This window comes from Lepeophtheirus salmonis, chromosome 6 (assembly GCF_016086655.4).
Source record: "Lepeophtheirus salmonis chromosome 6, UVic_Lsal_1.4, whole genome shotgun sequence".
Classification (NCBI taxonomy): domain Eukaryota; kingdom Metazoa; phylum Arthropoda; class Copepoda; order Siphonostomatoida; family Caligidae; genus Lepeophtheirus; species Lepeophtheirus salmonis.
The window spans coordinates 33,911,823-33,939,271 of NC_052136.2; the positions used below are offsets into that span (position 1 = coordinate 33,911,823).

Below are 27,449 nucleotides of genomic sequence, written 5' to 3' on the forward strand. Positions count from 1 at the left end.
ATCACTTTTAAGTCATGTGGTCCGTCAACGCAAAAACAAAGCAAGAATGATTTTTCGCAAAATGGAGTATTAACTATGGATGTATTCTTATACGAATCAACAAATTATTAATATTAACCCCTTTTTTTTAAATTTAATATTTATAATTTTTCCCAAAAAGTTTAATATTTCAAGTATCTCTCCAAATAATTTAATTTTTTGTGAATAGCTGTGGATTTTGGAAATTTTTTTAATTAGAAAATTTAATTTTTCATAATTTTTGAAAAATTTTGTGGTTGCAACTTGTTCAATTTCTTTATACAAGCTGCAACTTCTACCTAACACATATTTGAAGTAAAAAAAATGGGAATTTTTTCATTTTTTGGGTTTACTTCAAGATTGTTTATATGCTGATGAATCACGAGATACAATATGTCCATTTTTACTTCTCTCTCTGCATCATATATATATATATATATTATATATCAATGAATACTTAAACAACAAGATATTATTGTATATATATATATTTTGAAAAATTAATTAAGAGTTTCCACATTTTGAGCAATAACTTGAATACATACTTAGTTAGTTGATGATGCTCCCATTCTTTTATGGAATGCCACACGCAGTGTGCCTTATACTACGTACGACTAGCTAGTAGTATATCAGTCCTCCTTTGTTTTTGAAGATGAAAGTTCACAACTCATTGTCAAGAAGAAGCTATGGATGGATGTGAAATTATAAATATTTTTCTTCATTCTGAAAGACTAACAAATGAGCTACTGTCTATGTATTATGGCCCATAATTTATGGGTATAATATATACAAGGTTGTTCATATACTTTAAAACTGTCAGGAATCGAGCTAAATTGTTCAGTAGATATTCAACCAATCTGGTTTACACTCAATCCCAGTTCAATCCTACCAAAAGTTATAAGTAGAGTGGACAAAAAAACATCATTTGTTTAGCTATCATGTACCCTGTAAGAAAGACCGTTTGAAGCTCTTTGCAATGGTGGAAAGACGTCATTGCAAATTCAAGGGAACTTTGTATTGGTTGCTGTACCAAAATTGTATCAGGTCAATTCACATGCACTTACAGAGACGTTCAAAGGTTTTTTTGTTTGTGGGTGGGGCCTCAGAAATTGCTGGGCCAATATTTTCATGAACAAATGGTTCTGCAAGTTCCAGCTCCAGTGGTGCCAGAACCATAGGGACCAATGCTTCTCAATTTTTGCATAATTTTTATAGTTATCAGAATAAAAAAATCCCTCCTGTGTAAAAAATTTTATAATTTTGGAAAAAAAAAATAGTCTTTCTTAGTTAGTTTCTCCTATAAAATTTTTATCCGTTAAAAAATTTTGTCAAATTTAGTATTTATGAAAACCCATGGTCTCCCCCCCCCCACACACAAAAAAACGTGCGAGATCCCTTGATGATTATGATTGATTTGGCATTATATAATTTGCAAATATATTCCGGCGCTGGTGACCGGTTCCAATACCCAATTTATTTATAATACTGTTTTTAAATATGACGTGCCCCGGTAACCCTATAGTACCGGTATACGGAACAATACTGGGACCTAAATATCTCGATAAGCCTTAATAATATTAAATATACCTTTAGGAAGCTTACAAAAGTGTCCAAAAAGCGGGATGAAATGTAAGAGATTTCGATGCATCTATTTATTGCATGGTCTGAATTTATTTAAAAATGGGACCCTACGATCGCTACGGAAGTTACATTATAGTCATAAGCCATAACCTCCAAGAGGACGCACAAGCCAAAAAAATGGAAAAAATCCTATCATTTGTTGGACATTTATTTTGGAAGTTGGGTGTTCACAACTCATTGTTAAGAAATTGATGGATGTGAAATTATAATTATTATTTTTCATCCTCCAGAAAAGCAAAGACTACTAACAAATGAGCTACTCTCTATGTATCATGGGTATATATATATATATATATTTATGTATCAGTCCCAAGGGTTTTGTTTGAGAATGAACAGCTGTAAATTCAAACGAACGCTATAAAAGTTTCTAATGATTTTATTGTTAATAGTACTCCGAGCTACTTTATAATAATGAAACACTATTCTCTTTCTATCTCAGAAACGATTTTTTAAGTACTTTGTACATACTTATATGTATACTCGTAATAATTTAAACAAAAGCACTTCCGTCGAGGGAATCTTCATGTTTAATTAAATATTTTTACATAATCTACTTTACTCCATATATTATGTAGATAATATAATATTAAATGAACACATAATTTGCAGGAATTTGCATAAGAAAGTGAAGTTTTATAAGCTGTTGTTATTGTTGTTCGTAACCTTGTTATTTGCATTATACTATTAGATTAAGGGATTCCACAAAATATAAACTATACAATTTGCTCCCGCCTCAAGTCAATATGCAACCAACTACTTATGATGAGTGATGACTCAATCCCATACCTTCTAACAATGCAACTTTGTTAGAAAGGAGAGGAAAGGACGCAGTTCAAAGGCCCGGCTTCGAAGCAATACATATATTTTTCACATCATTGAGTTTCGAGTTTAAACTCATTTCGTTCAAGGGAAATATTATTACATTAATAATAATATGTATGTTCATACAATAGAAGGACGGAAGGAAACAGTTATTTCAATATGCAACGAAAATATCTAAAAAAATAAAAAAAATTGTTTGTCAATCTACGAAATTGCAGCTGCCACTTAGTTAGTCCCAGGGATAAAAGGTGGCCTCAAAATATGTACGGATAATAGAGAAAAACAACATATTAATTAGTATGGGGGTCCGAAGAAATGTCTTATGTAGATGATAGTAACATAGCCAAATTCGAGATGACATTGAATCAGGGGATATAATAATATGATCTTCAAAAGATTGTTCCCTGGCCAAGAAGAGGGGTTGAGTGAAGTTAAAAATGGAGGGAGGGGGGAGGTTTACCTGATGGATTTTTTCATGGATTTTTATTGGTCTGCGCTCCCTTTTTTATTATTATTTTTGAGAAAAGGAGAATAATAGAATAGGGCGTCCGTAGTAGGAGTAGTAGTACGTGAGTGAGTGTAATGTTATTATAATAACAGGGTTTGTTAGCAACGATTTTAAGTGCTAACTGAAAATTTACTAGCATCACAGATGAGATCCTTGGGATTCCACATACGGGAATATAACGAGAGAGAATTATTAAAAAGTCTAAATAAGGAATCAAAAGAAAATGACAAAATTGTAACTACTCTTTTGTTATTCTTTATTTATTAACTTTACCCAAGTAAATGCGCCCAATGACGTCACTTTAAAGATTTAGATAGAGTGACTTTATAAATCTGCTTTGTTTGCCCTACGATTTTCTTGTTGTCCAATATGGAATGAGTGTGTATATATTTTGTGGATATTACTCATTGCGGTCCCTCGTAAGGAGCATTGCGTGACTGCGCGCGTCTCTCCAACTTTTTCTTCTTCTATTTTCTTCTTCTTTTTTCGCTTTTAGTAGTGTTAGTCAGTGAAATACAATAAATAAATAATAGACTGATACACATATTCGTCCAAGAGCTGCATCGTCCACATCGGCAATCCCTATTATATTCATTTGACAACTAACGAGAGTATATTTATCATTACGAATCTTATTCGCTTCAAAGTGGATCCATCTTCTAGAAAAATGCTCAAGTTTATTTGGGGCAAAGGGACCCAACCCGTGAATCCTGAACGGGCAAAACTTCAAAAGGAACTCTTTGCATTTCAAAAAAGTGAGTTTTTTATCCATCTAGCTCATGTAACTCAATATAATTATTCCTTTTGTTTGAATTGCAGACGATACATCATGGATTTCCTCATAAACCCACGTCATTGGCTTGGGATCCAGAGCTAAAACTACTGGCCATCGGAACCAAAAAAGGAGATATTCGAGTGTAAGTTAAAGTAACTCTCATTTTGGATCTAAACAAGCCTTCTCCATCCAGCAATATCTCTCAAAATTGACTCCTCATTACATTTGTACTCTTCCACGAGTAATTATCCTCAATTTCTATCAATACTCTATTTTAATAGTCCATTGAGTGTGTCGCAAATTCCACTTACAGACGCGAAAATGAACAGATTAAATTGTAAAGGAGCCATATCGGGCCCAATATAAATCTCTTAAATCAAATCATGCTTCTAAACTATAGATAAAATGATGGGTATCTGTACTCATTCCTGAAATTTGAATAATGTACATCAAATATGTGTAGCAAATTTTGGACTGTGTTTATATAGCGAGATTTGAAGACCAAATTGTCGTAACGTCAAAATTATTCCCTATATGTCATTCTAGAAGTCTAATATTTAATTTTGATACTTCAAAACAAAGAAGTTCAAACTGTTGGAAGTGCATTCCTTAAATCCATTTTATTGTAAAAAGATGGAAAACACCATTATTCATAATGAAAGAATGGAGTTTCCAAGCTTAGTTATATAAAATTAATGTTTGAGTTACGACAATTTGGCTCTCACTCCCACGATGTCTATTTTAGTAATATTTTAATTATCGTTCACTTCCACCAACAAGGATTATTCTTTGAGTATACCCATTGAGTGTGTCGGGAATCTCACTTAAAACCCCCAAAATTGAACGATTCAATAAAATAATAATACATTGACTGTTTTTACTTGAAAAGGCATTATCGGGGCCAATTTAAGTCTCTGAAATCAAATAATGGTTCTAAGCTACAACAAAAATGATTGGGTAACTTAAACCATCCTAGAAATTTGAATAAATAGAGTAAAAATGGACTCAAATATGTATATGAAACATTGGGGTGTAAATTTATATGAAGAACATAAATAAATTGGGATTTTCTCCTTTTCTTCATTTTGTTCAATATGGTTATTATGTTGACACACCATATATTATCGTACAATTCTTCCATTCCAGGACCAAAGTCTAGTGCCAAATAGTCTTGTTATTGTAATAGTACAAGTACAGCTCTTGATACACCCTTGGAAACTATGATTCATGCCTATAAATGTTACACTACCTGGTTAGATCTGCATGGCATTTAACTCTCCTTTTTGTCCAAATTGGAGTTATTAAAATGAGTGAGTGTATTATCAATGATAATAGTGGTCTTTTGATTTTGCTTCTTTTTGAAGAGCATTCCCCAACACTGCGTTTATGAATATTAGTCATTGATAGGCCTTCAGTTTCCTATTAAAAAATGTAATTTCATTATTGTTCAATAATTATGTTTAAGTTAATTTTTAAGTGTTGTTTTTTTTTTTTTTTTTTTTTAATGAGATTCTTCTCCCTTTTTGTCCATACTCCATGGATCAAATTAATTGTGAACGGATTTAATTAACAAACTCGTATGTTCATATTTCCTTCAAATTTGATTTTTTTTTTTTTTTTTTTTTCCATTTTATGATTTTGCCTGAGAAATATTGAAAAAAGTACACACATCTGTGTGAATAATAACCTATTATTTTTGTTCTTGTTTTAGGCCGGAAACAGAGGTCCAACAAAAAAAAGTTGGGGGGTGACTTTATTGTCTTTTTTTTTTTTTTTTTCTCTCTGTGAATGATAAATTATTTTTCTTTTTGTACGCTATTTTAAAATGTTTAAATTTAGCTAATGCTAAGTTCTGGATACAACTCTCTTCCTTATATATTGCTTTACTGCCTTACACCATCATACTTCTTTTTTTCGTTTTCCAAAAAAGTCTTCCTTTTATAACTTTTGCGTAGGAAGAATCGTACAGTTTTCATCTCAATATTTAATGTACATATACTTCTTCTTTTGCTTCTTGGGGGGGGTGATATATCTTATCAACATCCTTTATCCATGACTACCACTTCGTATACTCCCTCGCTGATTCATTACTATGTATGTATTGGTCTCTTTGTGTTCAGTCTTATTTTTGATTACGAGAAAGTTAACATTACAAAGAAGGGAAAAGAAAAGAAGACGACATGGCTTATAATAATGCATAAGTTTGTTTTTCTTTACACGACTGGATTCTTTTTTTCCTCAATAGATACCTAGCTATACTTATTTATATATTTATTCTTTGTTGATTAATTTAACAATTTTGAATAATAATTATTGTACGATTGTATAAAAAGACATGTTCGTGATTACATATTTGTTTCTCAAACTCTTCGTTTCATGATTAGAAATCCACCAATGTACCATATATTATTTTTTCAAATTGAGCATACATACTCATTTAACTATTATTTCAAAACCTGTTATCTGCGTATGGTTGAAGAAGGGGGATGGGGAAGCAAAAAGCTGCCATCAGTAGTAACAATATGATTATATACAAAAGTCATGTTTGTTATGCATTCCTTATTATGGGTATACCTCCTATAAGGAAGAAGAATTTATAGGGTTGTTGTCAATTTATATATCTAAAAATCAAAAGTGTGTATTTAAATAGAATTTTATTACGATACGGATTGAGCAAAGTATATAAATATGTGGTGATTTAACACAAAAACAATCTTGGACATGAAGCAAAGAGAAAAATAGATCTGTCCAATTTGTTTTCCTATATTAATATTCAATATAGAAACAACCCAATATTTCGTTGAATTATATGCAGGGCTCGACAGACATGTTAGACTGTTGCTAGTAAAAAACCAGTGTAGTTAGTGTAGGGTTGTCTGTATCTAACCCTTTTGGCTACCTAATGTCGTACATTAAATACTGCATATACACAGGCAATTTTGTGTTTAAATCATCAGTATTACCTTGTGTCAACGTCTCATATGTCGAATAGACATTGAAAGCAAATATTATGTGTGATTTTTAAGTAAAATATATTTTTTAAAGACAAATTTTCCAATATTTCACTTCCTGTATAATTCGAAAATGTTTTTTTAAAAACAAAGTTGACATTTCTAAGCACGGAACATTCTGTAAATTTCAATTCCAAGACCAACCAATATATTTAACATATTCCGTAAACTGGTTTGTGTTCTTGTTTCTGATTGGACAAAGGGTACTGTATTGGGGCTTCCCTTCGAATCTAAGCCAATCAAATATCTCATATACCAAGTACATAGGTAGTTTGTATATTTATGGTATTCTGGGCCTGTAAATTTTTCTGAGGTCTAGGGGAAAAAAAAGAGTAGCGCTGTTGGCTAGTGGCTACTTTTAAATGTCTAATCTATTACATTTTAAATATTCAAGACGTTTCAATACATACCATATAATCAGGTATTCAAATTTCTTGAATGAGTAGTTGAGATGCCCAAAAATAATCTTATCTAAAGTTTAGAACCTTCATTTAATTTAAGGGAAGGTTAATTTCGCCCCGTCATGACCTCTTTCAAATATAATCTATCAATTTTCAATTATTTTATTGTGACAAGGATTGTTTACTATTTTAATTTAATTATAGCCTTTATATTCAGATTTCTGGAATGAGATGAAAGACCCAAAATCTTAACCATAGTTTAATGCCTTATTTTATTTATGAGAGGGTTAATTTGACCCTGATAAGGCTCTTATCAGGTTAAATCTATCATTTCCTAATTCTTTCATTGTGATGATGAATTTCTGCTACTTTTAGAGTGCAATTTGTGCGCACGCAAAGGATTAAAATAAAAATAATTTATTGATAAAAATTGACTAATTTCTGTTAGTTATGGGCCTCATACCCAAATTTATGGGATGGACTGTGATACATAGGGAGTATTTTATATAATTTGGAGCCTTGATTCGATAAATTATACTTAGTTTAGTTCCGATGTAATCTTTCCAATAGAAACTATTTAATTCAGACTATTTTCGGAAAAATCCTTTGTAACTTGGTTTTTGTGTTGACGGTCCATATATATCTTAAAATTTAAAAAAGTATATGGTTACGGTCTTATGTGCACACTTCTTGAACATAATTAATCTCTTAATTAAATGTATCCGAGTGTTAATTGAATATGTATAATTTATTTATTTCACTGAAGAAGTAGGAGAAGGAAATTGGACTATCATCATGCTGTGTACAATTTATTTTCCTGAATGACTATCTTTATTTTGATGTGTTTTTTTTATTTATTATTATTTAATTCTTCCTCCTCCATTTTGATTTTTTTATCATGGTCCCATTTATAGTAATGATTATATCGAAAATTGACAATAATTACAAATCTTACATGAAGTCCCTTTATTGTACATTTATCCACTTAACTCCTTCTGATGATATAATCATTACCATATATTTTTCTCACTCTGTAAAATATTAGAAACCTTACGTTTTTATGTCATTTCCATTTTTATTCTAATTTCAAGAGGATTACATTTATATATATAATAATAAAAATAACCTTAATTTTCTTTAATGCATGTAGATATGGTCGTCCAGGTGTTGAATTTTATGGCAATCATGCAACGGATTCTCCAGTCACCAAGCTAATTTTTTTACCAGGGCAAGCTAGAATAGTTTCTCTTACTGATGACAACGTTTTGCATTATTGGGAAATAAACGGAACGACTCTATCGGTAAGTGTATATTAATTGAGGGAACAGCAGACAAAAACTACTTTGTGATGTCGGCATGATCATGTTTGAAACAAACTTACTGCTAATGATTACTTCTGAAAAGTACGACAATAAATAATTGTACATAAAATACAAAGATCATAATTCTGAAGTACGCTTCTTCTTCTTCTTTTTTTTTTTTTTTTTTTTTTTGTAAATTATTAACAAAGATAATTGTCTTGGTTAATAACTCTCAATTTGACCAAAGTGTCGTGCATTAAAATATTATATGTCTTATATAATTTGATACGCTTGAACAAGAAGCCAATTCCATAATATTTCCTGAGCCTATAAAGTATTTACGTTATATTATTTTTTATGACTTTTAGGAAAAGAAAAAGGCTGGATTGGAAGGGCGTCTTAAAAGGATATCATGCCTAGAGTTAGATTCGAAAAAGAGAATACTGGTTGGAACAGAAGGAGGAAATATTTACATGGTTAATCTTCGGAGATTTAACTTTGACGAGCAAATTATCTATCAAGACATTGTTATTGCGAATTGTAACAATGATGATTTTAAAATAAATCCAGGTCCAACAGAATCAATAATTGTGGATCCTACTAACCCTGAAAAAATCCTTATTGGCTATGCTAGAGGACTAATCGTTTTATGGGATCGTACTACTGCTACAGCTGACCAATCCTTTGTTGCTAATCAGCAATTAGAATGTCTTGCCTGGAGAAACGACGGCTCCGAATTTATTTCCGCCCACAATGATGGTACCTATATTGTTTGGTCCCGAAATAAGGGAAATGAGGCTCCTAACATGCCTTATGGACCTTATCCCTGCAAGGCAATCACTCGATTTCATTGGTTTCATCAAAATGGGTATGAATAAATAATTAACTTTTTTTATGCGTCATGTCAATAATGTGTTTTTAAATACTCAAAGGAATTTACCATTACTCTTTTTCAATCGTTATGTCAATGAAACAATGTGTTACTATTATTAAACAACAATATTTGTTTCTTCTTTCAGAACTCCATTAATGATTTTTTCGGGTGGAATGCCACGTGCTAGCTACGGAGACAAATATACAATTTCAATCATGAAGGGAGAAAGTGATAAACACGTCGTCTTTGATTTAACTTCTAAAATTGTGGATTTTGTCGTCATATACTCTGATACGGACAATTCTCCGCTTAGCTTATTCATCCTTGCAGAAGAAGAATTGGTTGCTATTGACTTACAAAACCCAGACTTTCCAGTTTTCAAACCCCCTTATCTCAATTCTATACATTCAAGTGCTGTTACTTGCATAAATCAATTGTCTGATGTATCAGAAGACGTGTATTCCCGGTTAGAGTCTTGTAACGAAGTAGACAAAGTATCCAAGAATGATTGGCCAATATCGGGAGGTAGCTGCAACTCGATTCAACATCATAAGGGACGCGATATTTTACTTACTGGGCATGAAGATGGTTCTGTGAAACTATGGAGTGCTGGTGGGATAGCATTAACGTTGTTGGGACAATTGAATACTGCCAAGTATTTTTCCACTGATGATGAAGGGAATGATGATGGAGAGTTATCCGAGCGGGGAGAAGAAGACGAAGAAGGTTGGCCACCTTTTAGGAAAGTGGGGTCATTTGACCCATATAGTGATGATCCGAGAATGGCTATAAAAAAAGTCGCCATGTGTAAAAACTCTGGAAGAGTATTTATTGGTGGAACTGCGGGACAAGTAAATATATTTTTGCATCTAATTTACTCCCCATTTATTAATTATTATTATTATTTACTTGTTCCTTATAAAGGTTGTTATATGTGATTTAGTGGATGAAGATTCCGAATTAAATCTCAAAGTTTTAAAAGCTGATTTAGTCACAGAAAAAGAGGGATTTACTTGGAAGGGACATTCCTCTCTAACTTTGAAAAACAACGAAATAAAATTGTCCAAAGGGTATCAGCCTACATCCATCATGCAGATTAATCCTCCAGCCAGTATTAATTCCTTGGGATTTCAAAGTAGTTGGGGTATTATGGCAGTAGGCACGGCTCATGGTCTTGTCTTTATGGATTGTGTCACTCAAACAATCATCACTTCAAAATGCACGCTTAATGCACAAGGTAAGGTACACAATGGCTTAACTAAAAATAGAAATAATCAATATTCCCTTCAATTTCATATGTTAAGACATAGCTAATGCAGATGACAATCCCATGTCAAGACGAAAGTCCCTCAAAAAGTCCCTTAGAGAATCATTTCGAAGATTAAGGAAAGGGAGATCTCAAAGAAATATTGATAAAAAGAAAATTGGAACCGTCGAAACAGTAAGAAGAGATCTGTAAGTTAAATTTTGCAATTGTAATTAATATCTCTTGGGGTTTTTTAGATGAATCCAATTGATCAATTTGGTATTTTTCTCTCTCTTTTCTTTTTTGATTTTTTTTTACACATGCAAAGAATCCGGAAAAGTGTTAGTAATAGCTGCAAAAGTAGTTTGAGTAAATTTTATATTAGTTCAGGATATGATTCCTTTGAAGGTTGTAGTACAAGCAATAAGTTTAGCGTTCATGACGTTTGTACTCAGACCGATTCAATATCCGTTGGATCCTCCTCCTCAATTACGAAATGTATTCTTCTCAAATTAAGTAGAAGTCTTTCCGTGCCTCAACCACTCTCAAATATAGATAATAAAAATAGGATTTTACCCCTTTCTTCACAGTCTGGGCGTAGAACATCTCTCGTTATCGATACCGAGTATGAGAAACATAGATTTATATTAGACTCTGTCCCTTCTATTATGGATCAAATAGCTTCAAGATCTAGACCAAACATTAAGAACCAAGTCTTCCGTCAAATTCAACGAACATTGTCTTTACGAAATTTTAATCAGAATGATTCCAATTTCAAATCAAAATTTGGTGCCCTGAGATGTAAATCCAGTACATTATCCATTTTTGAACTTGGGAAGTTGTTTGATCGTCATAAAGACTTTCCCTCCAGAAGATCGTCCCTCCCTATGAGACGTTCCTCTACTGTTGAAAGTTTATCTAAAAATATTAAGCAAGCAGTTTTAAAGGCGAGATAATTGAGACGTAATTCTAGAATTCACTCTTCTTTTTTTTTTCCTTCTTTTTTTAAATGATCCTGAAATGTATCTTTGCTATTCTTATTTTGTAAATTCAAAGTTATTATAATCTGTTCAGTAAATTCTATAATTACGTTTAGGGGAATGATAAATTACTAATTATTATTCAGTTGTCTCCTTCGAGTGTCATGCAATGCACTGTGAATCAAAATGAGATCAAGCATAAGGAGTTGCGAAGGATGTGGCATAAAGCCTACGAAGGAATGTGTCACAGAGCAGTTGAATTAAATAAAGTAATTGACAAAGTAGATGACGGATTGGTGAAGCCAAGGATTTTTAAGGAGTCCTCATTACCTGCAGATGAATCAATGGACATCAAATCAATCTTTTCAATTGAGGAAGGAGATGTATCATCATCCTTGGAGGAGAAGGAGGGAGATTATAAGCATAATGCAATTCAACTTCTTCGTTCTCCTATTGATCATAAGCAAAAAAGGGTTTTACAAACGGATATGGTCATTCTGAGTAATTCTACTATATCGTCTTTTAGATTTAATACTAGATCACATAGTATTGATGTTGTTTCATCCTTTGACACTCTTTCTACTTTCTGTCCATCATTAGAACCCCTTGAAGATGAATTTGACATTGATGAAAATACTTTTTATAGTAGTTTATATGTAGATAAAAGTATTCAAGTAAATTATTTAAATTTTAGTCGTTCGGATAGTCCGGAATCACGACCTATCGAAAGGCAAGTTGAGGCAAGATCCGGTTTTGATGATGGTCTTGGTTCGATGGTTCGGTGTTTACATTTCGCTAATACATATATAGCCAACGGTATGTTTTTAATCATTCAATTACTTAACTTCTATGAAAAATAATTATACTACATCATAATTACTTATATATACTACTTTTAGGGACAACCCTCAGTCCAACTCTCTGGGCCGGAACCAATAGTGGTCAAATCCTAATATTTATGCTGACTTTGCCCAAGAATCGTAAAGATGCTAAGGAAAAAGCTTCTACTCTGTTAGCCAAAGAAATTCAGCTTAAGCATCGTGCACCTGTTATAGATATACAAGTATTGGATTCATCAGGACTTCCCATAACTGATGAATCTGATGAATCCATTCCTCATCGAGTTTTAATTGCTTCAGAAGAACAGTTTAAAATATTTTTGCTACCAACTCTCAAACCCTGTGGTAAATACAAATTAACTGCTCATGAGGGATCTCGAATTCGAAGAGTTGGATTTACTTCCTTTATTTCTAAGTCTGATGATTCTGTAAAAGAAAATTGTTTCGTATGTCTTACTAATCTGGGAGATATTGCAGTGCATTCACTTCCTGAACTCAAACGTCAAATCCAAACTTCGTGCATCAAAAAGGAAGATGTCATTGCCATATCAACTCTTGTCTTTACTTCAAATGGTAAGTTTTTACCACCTTTATTCCTATTGTATCTCTATTGTGTGGATGGATCATTGCAGAGCTATGAGTGACGTATTTTTGATTTGTTTCCCCCTCTTTATTATTATTAGGTGAAGCGTTTTATTTGTCTTCATCTTCAGAAATTCAGCGTGTTTCAGTTGCAGCTGCGAAAGTCATGTTACCCAATGGGACAATATCTTTATCCTCCAATGCACGCATGGAAGCTCCTGCCTCTCCTCCCTTACCAGCATCAACTGTGAATAAAGCTACCGATAATAACAATGGAGATGTTCATAATGAAACCACAGTTTCCGAAGTTAGTGCAGACATAACATTAGACTCTGTCAAGGACCATACCGTGATGTAAGTAAGATTATACTTTTATTTAAATGTATTTTCGTTCATTTTTAAACATTGAAAATTTTTGTACAGTGGACAAAGGATTTACAATCATGCGAATTTTATATCTATTGAATGTAATCTCTTGTTCGTAATTCCATCTTTATATACTACTTGCTACGTTGTTTCAAAAAAAATCATTGATATCCTCACTTTTCAATGTGTAATTGGACAAGTCTTCTTTAGCAATAATTGTATTTTTATTGATATGACTGGAAGAAATCAACCAATAGGTTTCTAACTCACCCTTTCCCTTGAAATATAAGGATTATTTCATGATATTTCTTCTGTCTTACTCCACTTACCTTCACTTCAATCGTTCCACGTAGCTCAAGTTTATATCCACCAATGGTAGTTAGAATAATTTGAGTTTCATTACTGATGTGAATTTTACCTGGTTGTCCCCTACTCTCCATTCTGGATGCAGTATTAACTGTATCTCCAAACAAGCAATATCTTGGCATTTTTGTCCCAACTATGCCTGCTACACACGGTCCTAATATCAAAGTCATCATTTATTATTTTGTGTCTTTTAATTGCATATTGTAGTTGTCAGAATATAATTAATTGATTACATGTTGACTTAATATTTGTATTTTTCCATCTTTAAAAGCGTTATATTCTGACTCGGTAATAAGGAAGTGATGATTCACTTTGTTAGAGATCTTACCAGTATGGATTCCGCATTGCATTTGAAGACCAAGCTTCTTGATTGAGACCATATTATGTATGGTCTTATTTAGAGTTAGAGCCATTTTGGCTATTTCACCTGCATGATCATCTCCTTTTTTGGTAGGGAAAAGAGAGACAATCAACATATGAAGTATAAAGATTATATCGAGAGCCAAGAACAAAACTCTAACAAGTACAATATTTGTATTGTTTTAAAAATCATTTTTTCAAAAACTGACTTGCTACACATTTTGCTCTGAACTCCCCCTTAATTGATTTACCATTTCTCCGAGGTACTCCTGAGGATACCATATATTGGTCTCGTATTGTCTCTACTTTGTATACATCATATTGACTTATTGACTCATCGGACACTTTATGTACTCTATTTAGCAAATTTACAATCTCCATGGCTGTGTTCGTCTTTCCAAGACCAGCAAATCCAATCAATTCACTAAAATAAATTGTTACTGAGTCGAAGCTTTCGGCAGTGGTATCATTCTTCTGGAGTTGAAAAACGACGGACTCTGGAAGCATCTATTTTGAGAAGAAAACAAGTGTGTGAATATATTAGATTCTCCTGTTTCGGGTCAATATTTTTTCCCCATGCACATTTATTTTCTCTTGTGAGCAATAAAAAAAACTTTTATAAATCCTTACCTTATAAAGTAACTTTTGAGATTTTGTCTTTTCCTCTTGGAGTTCCTTTGCCTTTTCTTTAATAGATGTAGTAAAAATCTTCGGATTTCAATAGTTAATTGTGACTCTCGTTATATATTTTTTTATGTTACCTTCAGATTCTTGTTATTATTTCGTATTAATGCGACGAGTAATGGAGAAATGCAGAGAATCATCACTAAAACGATTATGGCAATCACTTGTTTTTGTATTGTGTTCTTCACTTCATCATTCGTTATTTCTCTAAAAGTGAATTATTCTTATCATTACATCAATCTCATGTTAGATTCTGATTCTACCTACTTGACATCATTTTTTATACGCAATTGGATTTGTCGAAGTTCTATCATGTAGGTTACTACGGATTCAAAATACAGCTTAGCCCTAGACTCATTTTGAAACCCTGCTCCACTAGCAATATCGTTTGTACTATAATGAAACAAAAGTAAATCTTTTTTGAATGTATATATAGAGTCGATTAGATCAATCTGGACTATTTAAAACAACAGCATGTACAGAAAATAGTACAAAAATCATAAGTAATTCAATATATATATATATATAAGTAAACATTTAATATAAGAGTATATGTATATCACCTTTAGAAGCAATCGTTCGTTTAATACGAAGTTAAAAGACTTACAGGCATTTACTGCAACCGTGGGAGAAATGTCACATCGCTGTCATTGCTCCCAATGAGACCCAGAGTCCGGGAACATTGTTTTGAAAATGTGTGAGTCTTCAACTCCTACTTCAGCTCCCTAGTGATCATTTTGAGTATCTTTTCACGATCCAGTTCATTTGTTGAACAATATTTTGCAATTTGTGACCATCTTGACTTCAATATGAGTGTGTGTGAAGTTGCGGCGTTTGTAAGAATTCATCTTTAAGTCCAAATTAATTACTTTGGATACAGCTGAAAGGCTCTAATTGCGCTTTTTGTGTAGGATTTAACATCATGGATCGTTTAATCTATGTAACAAACGTTGTGGGAATCCTTTTTTTTTTTTTGGCTTGTGGGCTTTTTTAACATCCTTATCATCGATTGTAGACATCATAAACTGTGCTCTTGGAGTAACCAACCAAGTTATTGATTACACTAGGAAAGTAACCCAACTGTGCTAAATCAACCACTGTATATTTTTTTCATCTTTAAATGTATTGCTTATTTGATATAAAACACCTCAAACCCCTAATCTCACGCTTCTAAATAATTAAGTCTTGCTACTTACATTTGATTAAGTTTTTGATGAGGTTTAAAATAGTCTGGATTTACCTAATCGAATCATGTACAATCAATTTATTTACCCTTGAAGGATATTTTGCCAGTAAGGTTTTCTTTCGATAGTTTTGAACATATTTGAAATATAATTGATAAAAAACGCTGTCTGATTGAAATATTCTTTTCCAATCACATGATGTTGCAAGTATGACACAATATATTTATTCTTTACAAACCCTTCAGAATAGTAGAGTTGTGTATAGATGGTACTGATCCCAATATTTTCTATTCCTTCAACCAAATTTTTGAAGGAAATAAGATATCTCCATGACTTGGTGTTACTTTTGATTTGTATGCTATTACTCAAGGAAAGCAGAAACTTTTTATTTACAAAATTGTAAAAATGCATGAATTTATCAAAAGGAAGTGTCTCATTTGTGCCTAACAATTCCCGAAAGTCATCGAGGCGTATTTGAAAGCGAATTTTTGAAGAAAACATTTTAGATTCTGGAAATCTTCTCCACGGACTAAGTTTGATGAGAGCCTGGTCAGTTTTTAGGTATATATCGTTGAGCTTTTCCCTGGCAAGTAAGAAATATAGAACTTAAAGTATAGATAATTATTTTTCAAATGCTGAAAGGTTTTTTTATCAATTGTTGTTACATTTTATTTTCATCTATGTAGTTAACTACATACACGTGATTTAAAAAAAAGCACTAAAGGCCAAGCCTATATCAGTTAAAGGTTTTACTGGTCATTTTTGTGTTCTCCGCCTTTAATAACAAATATAAATGTGGATTTCAGGCGGCGCACAAAAATGCTGTTAATTAATCACTAGTCAACAAAGTTTTCCCCTTCGATTGAGATGGTGTGTTCCTGATAGACGTGTGCTGATATATTGGATTGAAATCGGAAAACCTCCGATACACATGGGAAAATTTCAATTTCAAATGTCATTTTTGAATATTTTTTTCAAAAAAATTAATATTGAATATTAAACTTTTAGAAAAAAAAATATTTTTTTTTTTAAATCGCTGTGGATTTATAAAAAAAGCTCTAAAAAAATTAATTTCATTTTGATAGCTATGGATTTTTGAAGTTTTTTTCCCTAAAAAATTCTAAATTTTGTTAACAGCTGTGGACTTTTGAAAAAATATAATTTTTTGTGAACAGCTAGGGATTTTTTAAAAAAATTCAAAAATTTGTATCTTTTTGATTTTTGTTCGAAAAAAAATCCCAAAACTATTGTGATTATCAATGAGGAATTTCAAAGAAAATGTACTTCTTTTTTTTGTACTTACAAGGGACATTTTCTCCTATTCAGAAAAAGATACAGAAATAATTAAAATATTTTTTTGTCAAGAAACATCAACAAACCATTCTTTATGTTATTTATTTTTCCTTTCTTTCAATGGGAAAAATATCTCACTCTGTAGCAATAGGAGAAGACTTTCGAATTGCACAGGTCATAAAAATGTTTTTAGATTTACAATCAATGACGAACACACCATGTCTATCCAAGTTCAAAAAAGTTATTGTTGACTTGTGGAGTGTGATTCGTTACTCAATGTTTGAATTATTTTCCTTGCGACTAAGGAGGTAGTATGCGCTCGCAAAGCGTTCGTGCTGAAATGTTGAGATGAAATCCACTAAATACGTTGTTTCAAGCATCTGAAGTACATACAAAAGAAGATCAGTAAGTTGATATTAGTTTTTCCTATTGACCCACCTTCCGATCCACTTCCATTATTTGTTGTCGTTGAATGGTTGTATGATGTATGAGTTGGCAACTTTGAGTAATGAGTATAACAATCGGAATAAATGGTAGAACAAAAATTACAACACTCATGATTTTAAGGTGTTCCTCTGATGTTATTCTAAAGTACTTCACATTTAATACCATTTCTGTAATAGAGTTGTTTGTCTCCTTCTTTGATGTTAGTGTTGTTGTAGTAGAATTAATCATCTTGATTACTCTTTCTTTGTTTCTCAACTAAATCATTCTAGTGTTCATTTTGTTGATGTTTTGTACATACTAAAAATAAATATTGTTATTATAATCCTTTAATCCTTAAGTTATAATCCATTGATACATGAATGGATCTGTCAATATTAATATTGACAAATCCATGTAATACTAATGAATTAAGGAATAATAAGTACTGGTGTTGTCCGGTATACCGGCACTATTATAGTGGTACCGGAGTACTGACTAGGGATGAGTTTGTGTATGGAAATCCTTTCACTAAAATGAGACCATTTGAATTTTAACTCATTCGGTCCAACTTTGTTTTGCAAAAAATCGTTCTTAACATCATCTTATATGTGTATATATATTTATATAAAAGGAAATGATATCAATCGGACTAAATTTTGATTTAGATCACCATAGAAATAGTCATTTAAGCCCAAACCGAAAAAAAGTGTGCCTCAAACCGAGTCTCAACACTATTGATTGATCATTTAAAACGGTGCTGTACTAAATTGATATTGGAACCCGACTCTAGCCTTGTATATTATCCTTATCCCCAACCTAATTAAGATTTTAGCCCGTGCAATCCGTTTTGCATTGAGTCCTGCTTCGTATACAACCTTCTTTTCTTTTTTCTATCAATTTGATGTGAATATAATCAAATCTGCACAAGCAATTTTTTTCAAATGTTTGACCTTGTGATTTATTTATTGTCATTAATTTTGATAACTTAATTGGACACTGTTAAGTTATAAGTGAAAGTGGAAACTCATCGCTACCAGAAGTAGGGGTGATTCTTGTAATAAATAAACTTATTATATAAGATGTTCCTTATTCATCCATAATGAAGATACATACTAAGACTAATTCGCTAATCCTCTTCTTCCTTTCTTTGTTTTTGCTTTTTTAAATTTGTATTTAATATACGTTCTCCCTTTTTCCGCTATTATAATCATTCGTTTTTTTGGATTTTTAATTTTTTTGTTGCATTTTCGAATCGACATTCCATACCTAAAAACTTTGATATACGGGGAATCGACCCTGTTTTGCGAAAAAAACAAATTTCCCCTCCAGAGCCCATGAACCAGGTTTAATCAGAATGAAACATAGCCCTACGTACGTAAATCAGAATTATAAACCTCTTTTATTTTATGTTCTTTATCTATCTCCGTTTTTAAAATAAATACGGTTTTAACATTGTTTTTCTAAGCGGGACCGTCATTACACACACACATGAATTATTTTAATAATTAGTAGTATAATCCTACGGAAGGCCTGGCTAGTTATTAGTTATATGTATTAAATAATTATGGCAGGTATAAAGAAAATATTTGGAGTATAAGATATTTAACAAGAGGAAAACAAAAAATGAAGCGCATCAAAATCTATCTATTGCTAATACATTCATAAGTTTCCGAAAGAAAATTATGTACTCCTAACTGAGGAACGACAATAATCACTACTTTTCACTTCAATCTTGCACTTTACTCTGATTACATTGACTATTCAGAATGACCATGTTCTACCTAATATAATAATTTAAACTTTAGAGACGTTCGCTAATTGCGATTGTAAAAAGCACATTTGAAATTTGTGTAACTAAAGTAGGTTTTCCCGGCGTTGCCCGCAACATTAAGAAATTAAAATGGATTCTGAACTCTTTTGCTTCATATAAAGTAAAAAATAAATACCTTAAAATTCTAAGAATTAAGCATGTTTTTAATCATCTTTGCACACTTTTTTTAAAGGAGATTATAAGGTTTATAGGGGGAAAAATATTCAAGTTGAAGTGTCGTTCTCGCTCAACTTTCATATTATTGTCAAAAATCTTTTTCTTATTCTCTTTTCTCTAAACCTTATAATCTACTTTGAAAATAGTGTGCAAAAATACATACCAACATGCACCGAGAGCAATTCTTACAATTTGACGGGCCTTATTTTTTTAAATATATGAAGTAGTTGTTTGTTAGTGTTTTTTTATTTAGAGAAAAATGCTATTTTAGGACTGCCATAGCCTTGAAGCCCATAAAAATTGTTACCAGAACCGTCTCTAGAGCCCTTCAGAAGCTAAATGAAAAATTTAAATAGAATCCATTTATTGGTTTGGCCGTGATTTCAGGACACAACCACTCACATACATATACATTCGCATTACATAAATTATAAATAATTTTTGTAGCGGGAGTCTATACAGATTTTCCTACTCCGATTCTACCAAAAAATCCACCGACTCACATTCATCAGCCCTGTTTTGTCCTAAACTTTTGTAGACACTTTGTACATGACCCCTTATAAAATAATGCAAGAATGAAAATGGTACTTTTATAGCGTCATCACATTTCTGAGCTAACGTCCTCCCGAACAAAAATCCTGCAGATACCTCTGTTTAGTGGATGCATGACCGGTTTTACGGAGATCAGGGCCTAGAGCAAAAATAAAAGTACATGGTCTTTTTCTTCTAAAAACCGATCCTGAATGTACATATGTGAATTATATTAATAATACTAGAAACTAGTTATGTGGGTGAATTACTCTCATCCATATTTTTGTTTTATTTTTAATCAAAAAACTATCGAAATACTTATACTATTTTATGTATCGTGACCACTCTGGTATGTAGTGTTTTCCCCTCGATATTATCGTCTGACTAATTAATTCTCAATTTACCTCTCTCTCGTTCTCTGTAGATCTCAGTCGATGGAGACAAGTATTAACGAAAATAGCCGATTAGAGCAGCAGCAACAACAACAGAGTAAGCTCTCGCCACCACTTCCTCTTCTTCCTCCTCCTACCCTCATCATATCATCCACTCAAAGCAATAAAGGAGAACTCAAAGGACTCGAATCACAGGGTATGTATGCTTAATTATATATGTGGCGAGTTCTCACAAAAACAATCTGGAACCAGAAATCAAGGCAGGAACAAAGGCCTAATTTATCCTTTTTACATCATAACATATCCTAGAGACAACTAATGTTGCCTGGCTCACTATTTAAGACTACAGTACCGTCTAGTTCAGTGCCACATATGGTCCTAAAACTTATAAAGTTCGGTCCTGATGTCACTCAACTTTTTTTTTTTTAATCAGTTCCAGTACTGACAGTCCTTAAGATTGGTCCTAAGAATGGACTGGACTAGACCGAATAAATAAGGACTGAAATAAATATATAAATATTATCATAGTCAATTAGAAGCTTTTAATTCTAATTATTGGCCCAAGAATGTTAAATATAGTTTAGAACCTTCATTTTATTAATGAGAAAGTTAATTTGCCCCTTCAAATAACTCCCACAACTTTTCATCCCCCGAAAAAAATAGAAGCTCAAAATCAAACACTCTTCCAAGCTATGGAATTATTACTGAATAATTATTGGGGATTGTTCAAAGCTCCTATTTACATAACAGTATGGCCTTGCTCCCCCCTCTCCCATCATGAAAGCTAGCAATGCCCTGTTCAGAAAACTGATAAGGGGAAAAGAAGCTGAAATACCGACAGTTGACAGCCAATACACTCGTATATTTTCGTGATAGCGAGATAACACTGTGAACACTCTTCATTTAGCATTCTTTCATTGTGACGTTCATACGTTTTTGCTACTTTAAAGGTAATTTGTGAGGACGTCTCCAAAGGATTAATTATAAGAATTTATTAATTGAAAGACAAGATAATTTGTAGAAGAATACAAATCGAAACTGGACACAATTTTGTGTTGATGTAACACATATTACATTAATTATTATAATCATTCAATAATCCCTATATTTTTCCATTTCTTATATAGTGAATGGAGTTCTCTCTGATAACCTCGATAATTCTGTAGTGATTGAAGATCACTTAAATCAGGTATTACTATTATTAATTATAATTACTATATTTAGCTTTGACACACTGTAAGATCTCTGTAGTCTATTTAATGGACAAACGCTTGAAAAAACTTATCAACTTTCTATTAAGCAAATATTCTTCTTTGTTTCCAATTTTGAGGGCTTATTTTTATTAAGTACTCCTGTTAGTAGCATTATGGCACAATAAACCCCACAAGGATTTGTTGATACATCAAGAAGTTTCCGAAGTACTTCTTTTTTAAATACTCATTTGTGTTGTAAACTTAAAGAAATTTTTTATGTTAATTTAAATATTATATGTATATTAAATCATATATGTCCCTCCAGTAAATGGACTTTGGATCTTGAAGTGTTTCCTCTATGTACATAGACGCCTTTTTTTCATTCCTAATAATATATTTTATTTCATAGATGGAAGTCCAAGGGAAAATGGAAGCAACGGTGACGGCTGGTGCAGACTAATTATAGATAGTTATATACCTATATATTTAATATGCGTGTGTGTGTGTCAACATATACTTGCTACAAAGTCACACATATACTTTGCTGGACTAGTCGTTACTATTTTTTTATTTTTTTTTACAAAATGTTAAAGTATAATGGTGGTGGTATGGTAAAGAGATGTGTTGTGTGAGAAGTTGGAAGTTAATGTTGACGAAAGAACAATAAATATTATTAGGACTCATTGAAGATGAGAATACAACAAACATAATCTAATTAATCTGTGTGTGTGTTTCTAATAATTAATTAGATCATTAATTACTACTACTATTATTAAAACCAATTATATTATAATGCTGTTAAAACAGAAGATTTTCTCTTGATAATAATCATAATACTGGCTTGGGTTGGGTGGGGTTGCCTGGGGACCTGATGTGTGTAAGGAAGAAAAGAAAGATATAATAATATATGTAAACAATTATATAATTTTTTTTCCCCTCTTTAAAAATTCTAAACAGTTACTACTATTACTAATATATTATACACAACTCTTTGATTTTTATATATTATATTATATATAAATATTAAGACTTATATATTTTTTATAAAGAAGTTCATTGTAATTCATTCCTTATAAATTATTCTTTTATTATTATTGCCCTGTTCTTGTGCGCGTGGATTATTATGTCATTGTTTTATAATCATTTCCACCCCTGTTAATTATCACTATTACTATTATTATTAAAAGGTTGCTCATTCATAAATACATCTATTATACAAAATTTTATTTAAAATAATTCCACGTCTTTTCTTAATTGCTTTTGCTGTCTTTTGGGGATTGAGCAGGATGCGGGAATCAAAGATTTAAAATAATAGTGATGGAATTTTGTAAGATTGCAAGGTGAAGGTTATACGATTTGTTTAATTATTATTTGGGGGGGGGGGAAGAAACTGAATTACTTTTCAAAAGAAAGGAACCTTTAAAATAACCAAAGTGCAGAGAAATTATTATACAATATATCACAGTTTACAGCTAATATTTTTCTATTTAAACAGATTTTTTTTATAGATAATGGTAAAATAGACATTTTGACACCAAACTCATGCCTCTAACTTTAATATTAAAGAAGTTATGACCAATTTGTCATCGAAATTTCACGCCTTTTTTTTTATACTGTTTATGTTATAACCTATACCAAAATCTGGGATCTATTAAAATATGATATTTCAATAAAACTACACAACTTTCTTAAAGATCAAGAGAATTGAATGAAATTTTCAGGAATTACAGAGAACAGTACTGTACAAAAGATGATACTTTTAAATACCTCCTATTGAATTGTATAATATCAAATTCGAGTATATGAATATCTTCAGACTATTAATGATAGTAATGGAATAAAAAAGGAGAGGTTCAAAATTAAGACTTTGTACTTTCATATTGCGCAGTAATAAAAATTGAAGGTGTTAATATCGGATTGAAATTGGTGTAGATCACATGAATAGATTTTTTGGAAACTTTACAAGATACTAGATAAATAAATGTTTTAAAGTCCATTATAACTTTTATTCGATCCATTATATCCTAGCCGTGATTTTAAAGGCTATATTGAAATGTCTTATTTTCTAGAGAATGGTGCGATTAATTGAAGCAACGGATTGAGAAAAAAAAATGGACTGGGTGAAAGATTAAAAATTCATCTACATAAAATATAATTGATGTCAAATTGATTTCCCCAATTTATGTAATAAACATTCAGCATTTCTTTTGGGATCCTCAAAACACTTCTAGACTTTCGTGCACGCCCCATGCAAGACTTCTTAAATTGACCTTTTGTAACATACCTATATAAAGAAAATGACTTTCTAAATTTAAAATAGCATTAGTGCAGCATAATTATAGTTATGTTTAAATTCATATATATTATTTACCTTATTTAGCATTTTAAAACAGTTTACAGCAAAGATAGGCGATAATTCTTCTTTTAGAGGGAAATGTAACACCCTCTAAAACCCCCTTCCCCCCCACACACACGACTAGTTAAATAATGAACAAAAATATAAGAAAAAGCACACGTACAACCGATTTTCCTTTTCTGATCGCAAAACTAAGTTTTTTCTTTACAAACATTCCCACACTATTAAATAATGAAGAAGAAAAAGAAGAACACAAAACAACCATTTTTCCTCTTCTTATTTTTAAAGGTAGTTTTTTCATTACAAACATTTCAACTATACTTATGGACAATTGGGTGGGGGAAGAGACGGAGTCGGTCCGTAGACTGATTCATAGAAGACTAGAGTTATTTGGAACTTTAGTGAAGGCGTGTTTTTACTTTCATTTCCTGTAGATTATAGTATTCGTTGATGAAAATAATGCTATCTACCGGTTAGCTAAATAAGAAACCAACAATTAACGTGGTAACCCTGACAATTTAAAGACTTTTTTGAAGAAGTGCATCTTAGCTGCCATTACGTTTTATAAGAATAGCTGTGGGCAGCCCTGATGGATTTGGATAAACAGTTGGGACAGTTGTGCATTGTCATTCAAGGTAGTTGAGCGATTAAGAACTTGAGCCAATAACTTTAACTCACGTTGCTTCTGTTGAAAATACTCGATAGGCTTACCCACGAGTTCCCCGTGTTTCGTCTCTAAATGTATTTTCACTTTTCACGCTGCACCCAACACACTGGGGCTTAGCATCCTGATTTGCGTTAGCCCAATATAAAAAACCAAATTTAAAAAAGGAATCATTATACTGTCGCGTTCATAATTTATTTTTATTCTTACTTGGTGGTTCAGACATCAATTTGGCAGTAATACTAGTACTACTTGTAGAATTAGAACTTCCTGTTTCGGATGGCGTACTTACACTTGTATTTGACGTAGATGGATTTGATTCCGAACTTCTTTTTCTGATAACAAAACGATCCATTCTCAGTCAATTACCTAGCAACAACAAACTGATAGCGTTTTGATTCAGAATACCAAGACTAGTATTTTTATTTTGAGACCAAGACTAAGAACGAGCCCATTAGACTCAATACCAAGACCAGGACTTTGATGTGGCGAGACCGAGACAAGAACAAAACTATAAAAATACAGCCTCCTGAGCAGCTTCAAGACAAAGACCAGCCTCGAGAATCACAGCACTATTACATGATATGTAATTTTGTACAAATTGATCCGATCATATATTTTTTTTGCTATTTCTGTTACGATATAGCGATATAAAGATCAGGACCGATTGCGATACTGCGGATCAACGATATAATATCGCAATTGATCCCCGATCCGAAAAAACTCCGATCAACAACCCTGGAAATAATACGATTAAATGCTATGCTAAATTTTAATTATTTTAGTTAGACGTATGCATAAAATGTAGGCTTTGGAAATCGTCTAAAACAATATTACATTTCAAATTGAATATTACTAAAATAATACTCGCGTAACAAGGGTATACTTATTTTCAAATAACATGTATGTATCTAGTTATTATCTTATATCGGATAACTATATATATTCAGATTGAATTTAAACTCCAAATAGTAAAGTGCCATATTTCTCAGATCCTACATCATTATAATTGAACATGGAGAATTAAGTGATTAGCACTTCTTCTATTCGAATTGCTGTTGTGTTTGTTTATTTATTATTTATCTTAGTATATATTATATTGGTGATTATAAGTATTATACATCAGCTTATAATAATTTTGTCATTTTTTCCACTTTCTCACTTTAATTTTTTTTTTCAAATTGCCATTATTTACTAAAATCATTTTTAAAATATAATATGGACAAATTTCCAATAAACCTTTGATCAAATAAATAGCTTTATGAATAAAAAAAAACTTAACATCTACATTGAATACTATTTAACGCATGTTATAAGCACTAATATTTAATTAAATCAAAGTAGTAGGTTCTAAAAAGTATTAGATGTGTACAATCTTATTATTTTTTCGATCGATTAGGGATGATATATTTACAATCTTTTGAGAAAAACATATTATTCTCTCCATTGTAATAGTTAATGGATATTATTATATGCATCTTAATGCATATTAGTGTCTGATATATAGTACAACTAGACAATAGAAGGTAAGGATAGATAGATAGTAAGGATTAAGTACTTATGTTTATTAGTCCCATTTTGACATCCAATAGTTTAGTAGTTTCTTTAATATTAATAGAGTAGGGGATTTCATTTTTATACAAATGATTGTTTAGGGCCTCAAAATAACTTATACATCAATAACACTGATGTCCCATGAAAACGCTCAACTGAAAATATATCCTTATAGATTTAAAAACCAACCTCAGCTTTAGAATTCAACAATATAATGGATTCTACACACCAAAAAAATACTATTATTAGAACAAATGGTTTGTTTTTGTTGACAATAAATTCACCTATGGGCAACAAACAAGTGTACAAAAATAGTTCCCAACTTGTCAATTCCTTTACTTAAAAAAAGGATATTTCACAAAAAAATAATAATATTATATTTCTCAGCATTTTGTATTGAGTAGTGACAAAGATGGAGATTCGAAAAACCCTTCTTCTTGTTATATTACTACACATCCTCTCATTCGTCAACGAGTCGGTTGGAGATAAAGGAGGAAAGTCCATGGAGTTTGATTCACTCATGAACACGGTCACATCAGAAGTTCAAAGTGTTACATCAGAGCTAACAATTTCACCTATTACATATCTTTTTGGACTCGTCATTGGGGATATTTTAAACAAAATCCTCGGGGCTATCATCAAAACGGCACTTGCAACCACCATCGCCACATTTTTGTAAAATCTTCATCTTAAATTAAGGTTCATTAATACTTAAAATTATTCTTCATTTCGTAGTTTTTAGTCGGAATAGGAGTGGCTAGACGTGAATTCTCTTTCCAAAATCTCTTCAATTTATAGTTTCAGTACTTAAAATTTTATATGAATTTGATTTATTGTGTTTAAAAATTTGTTTTATACAATATAATATGCTATTGTAGCTTAAAAATATCTTAATTTCTTTTAAAAATAAATGTATGATATATTTATCAATCAATATTCACTTTTTATTTATAAATACGCATCCAATTAGTCATTAATGTTTGTACCCTCTCCTACATGAGTGCACATTTCGTACAAAATAAACTTACAAAAAACATTCATTCTAAAAAACAACAATCTTATAAAGTTGGGTTTACAATCATGGTGCTTGAACCA

At 31.7% G+C, this 27,449-nt stretch overlaps 2 protein-coding genes across 3 annotated transcripts; one reads left to right on the forward strand and one right to left on the reverse strand.

Moving 5' to 3' along the window:
• Positions 1 to 3,048: 3,048 nt before the first annotated feature.
• On the forward strand, positions 3,049 to 27,288 carry l(2)gl (LLGL domain-containing protein l(2)gl). 2 transcript variants are annotated; one of them, XM_071889230.1, is made up of 15 exons: positions 3,049 to 3,408; positions 3,486 to 3,744; positions 3,809 to 3,906; positions 8,327 to 8,477; positions 8,846 to 9,345; positions 9,497 to 10,202; positions 10,276 to 10,588; positions 10,656 to 10,806; positions 12,272 to 12,393; positions 12,477 to 12,989; positions 13,100 to 13,352; positions 20,620 to 20,783; positions 21,715 to 21,776; positions 22,190 to 27,029; positions 27,090 to 27,288. In XM_071889230.1, the coding sequence occupies exons 5-14, from the start codon at positions 8,951 to 8,953 to the stop codon at positions 22,238 to 22,240; spliced, it is 2,730 nt and encodes a 909-aa protein (XP_071745331.1). In that variant the 5' UTR covers positions 3,049 to 3,408; positions 3,486 to 3,744; positions 3,809 to 3,906; positions 8,327 to 8,477; positions 8,846 to 8,950; the 3' UTR covers positions 22,241 to 27,029; positions 27,090 to 27,288. The 2 variants fall into 2 exon arrangements, with proteins under 2 accessions (XP_071745331.1, XP_040569745.1); XM_040713811.2 differs by lacking the exon at positions 3,049 to 3,408 and having other exon boundaries at positions 3,477 to 3,743.
• LOC121119195 (uncharacterized) lies at positions 13,354 to 18,012 on the reverse strand. The gene is made up of 10 exons (XM_040713812.2): positions 17,690 to 18,012; positions 17,525 to 17,631; positions 16,047 to 16,541; positions 15,042 to 15,167; positions 14,852 to 14,981; positions 14,721 to 14,798; positions 14,342 to 14,597; positions 14,059 to 14,172; positions 13,694 to 13,884; positions 13,354 to 13,641 (listed from the first exon to the last, which is right to left on the reverse strand). Exons 1-10 carry the CDS (start codon positions 17,924 to 17,926, stop codon positions 13,516 to 13,518), a joined length of 1,860 nt encoding a protein of 619 aa, XP_040569746.1. The 5' UTR covers positions 17,927 to 18,012; the 3' UTR covers positions 13,354 to 13,515.
• Positions 27,289 to 27,449: the final 161 nt, after the last annotated feature.

Excerpts from the sequence above, each read along its gene's own strand:
- LOC121119195 (XM_040713812.2), bottom strand. The coding sequence starts at position 17,926 with ATGATTAATTCTACTACAACAACACTAACATCAAAGAAGGAGACAAAC. Across the intron at positions 17,632-17,689 it reads TAATGGAAGTGGATCGGAAG|ATGCTTGAAACAACGTATTT; the intron begins GTGGGTCAATAG and ends TATGTACTTCAG. Across the intron at positions 14,799-14,851 it reads ATAATAACAAGAATCTGAAG|ATTTTTACTACATCTATTAA; the intron begins GTAACATAAAAA and ends TGAAATCCGAAG.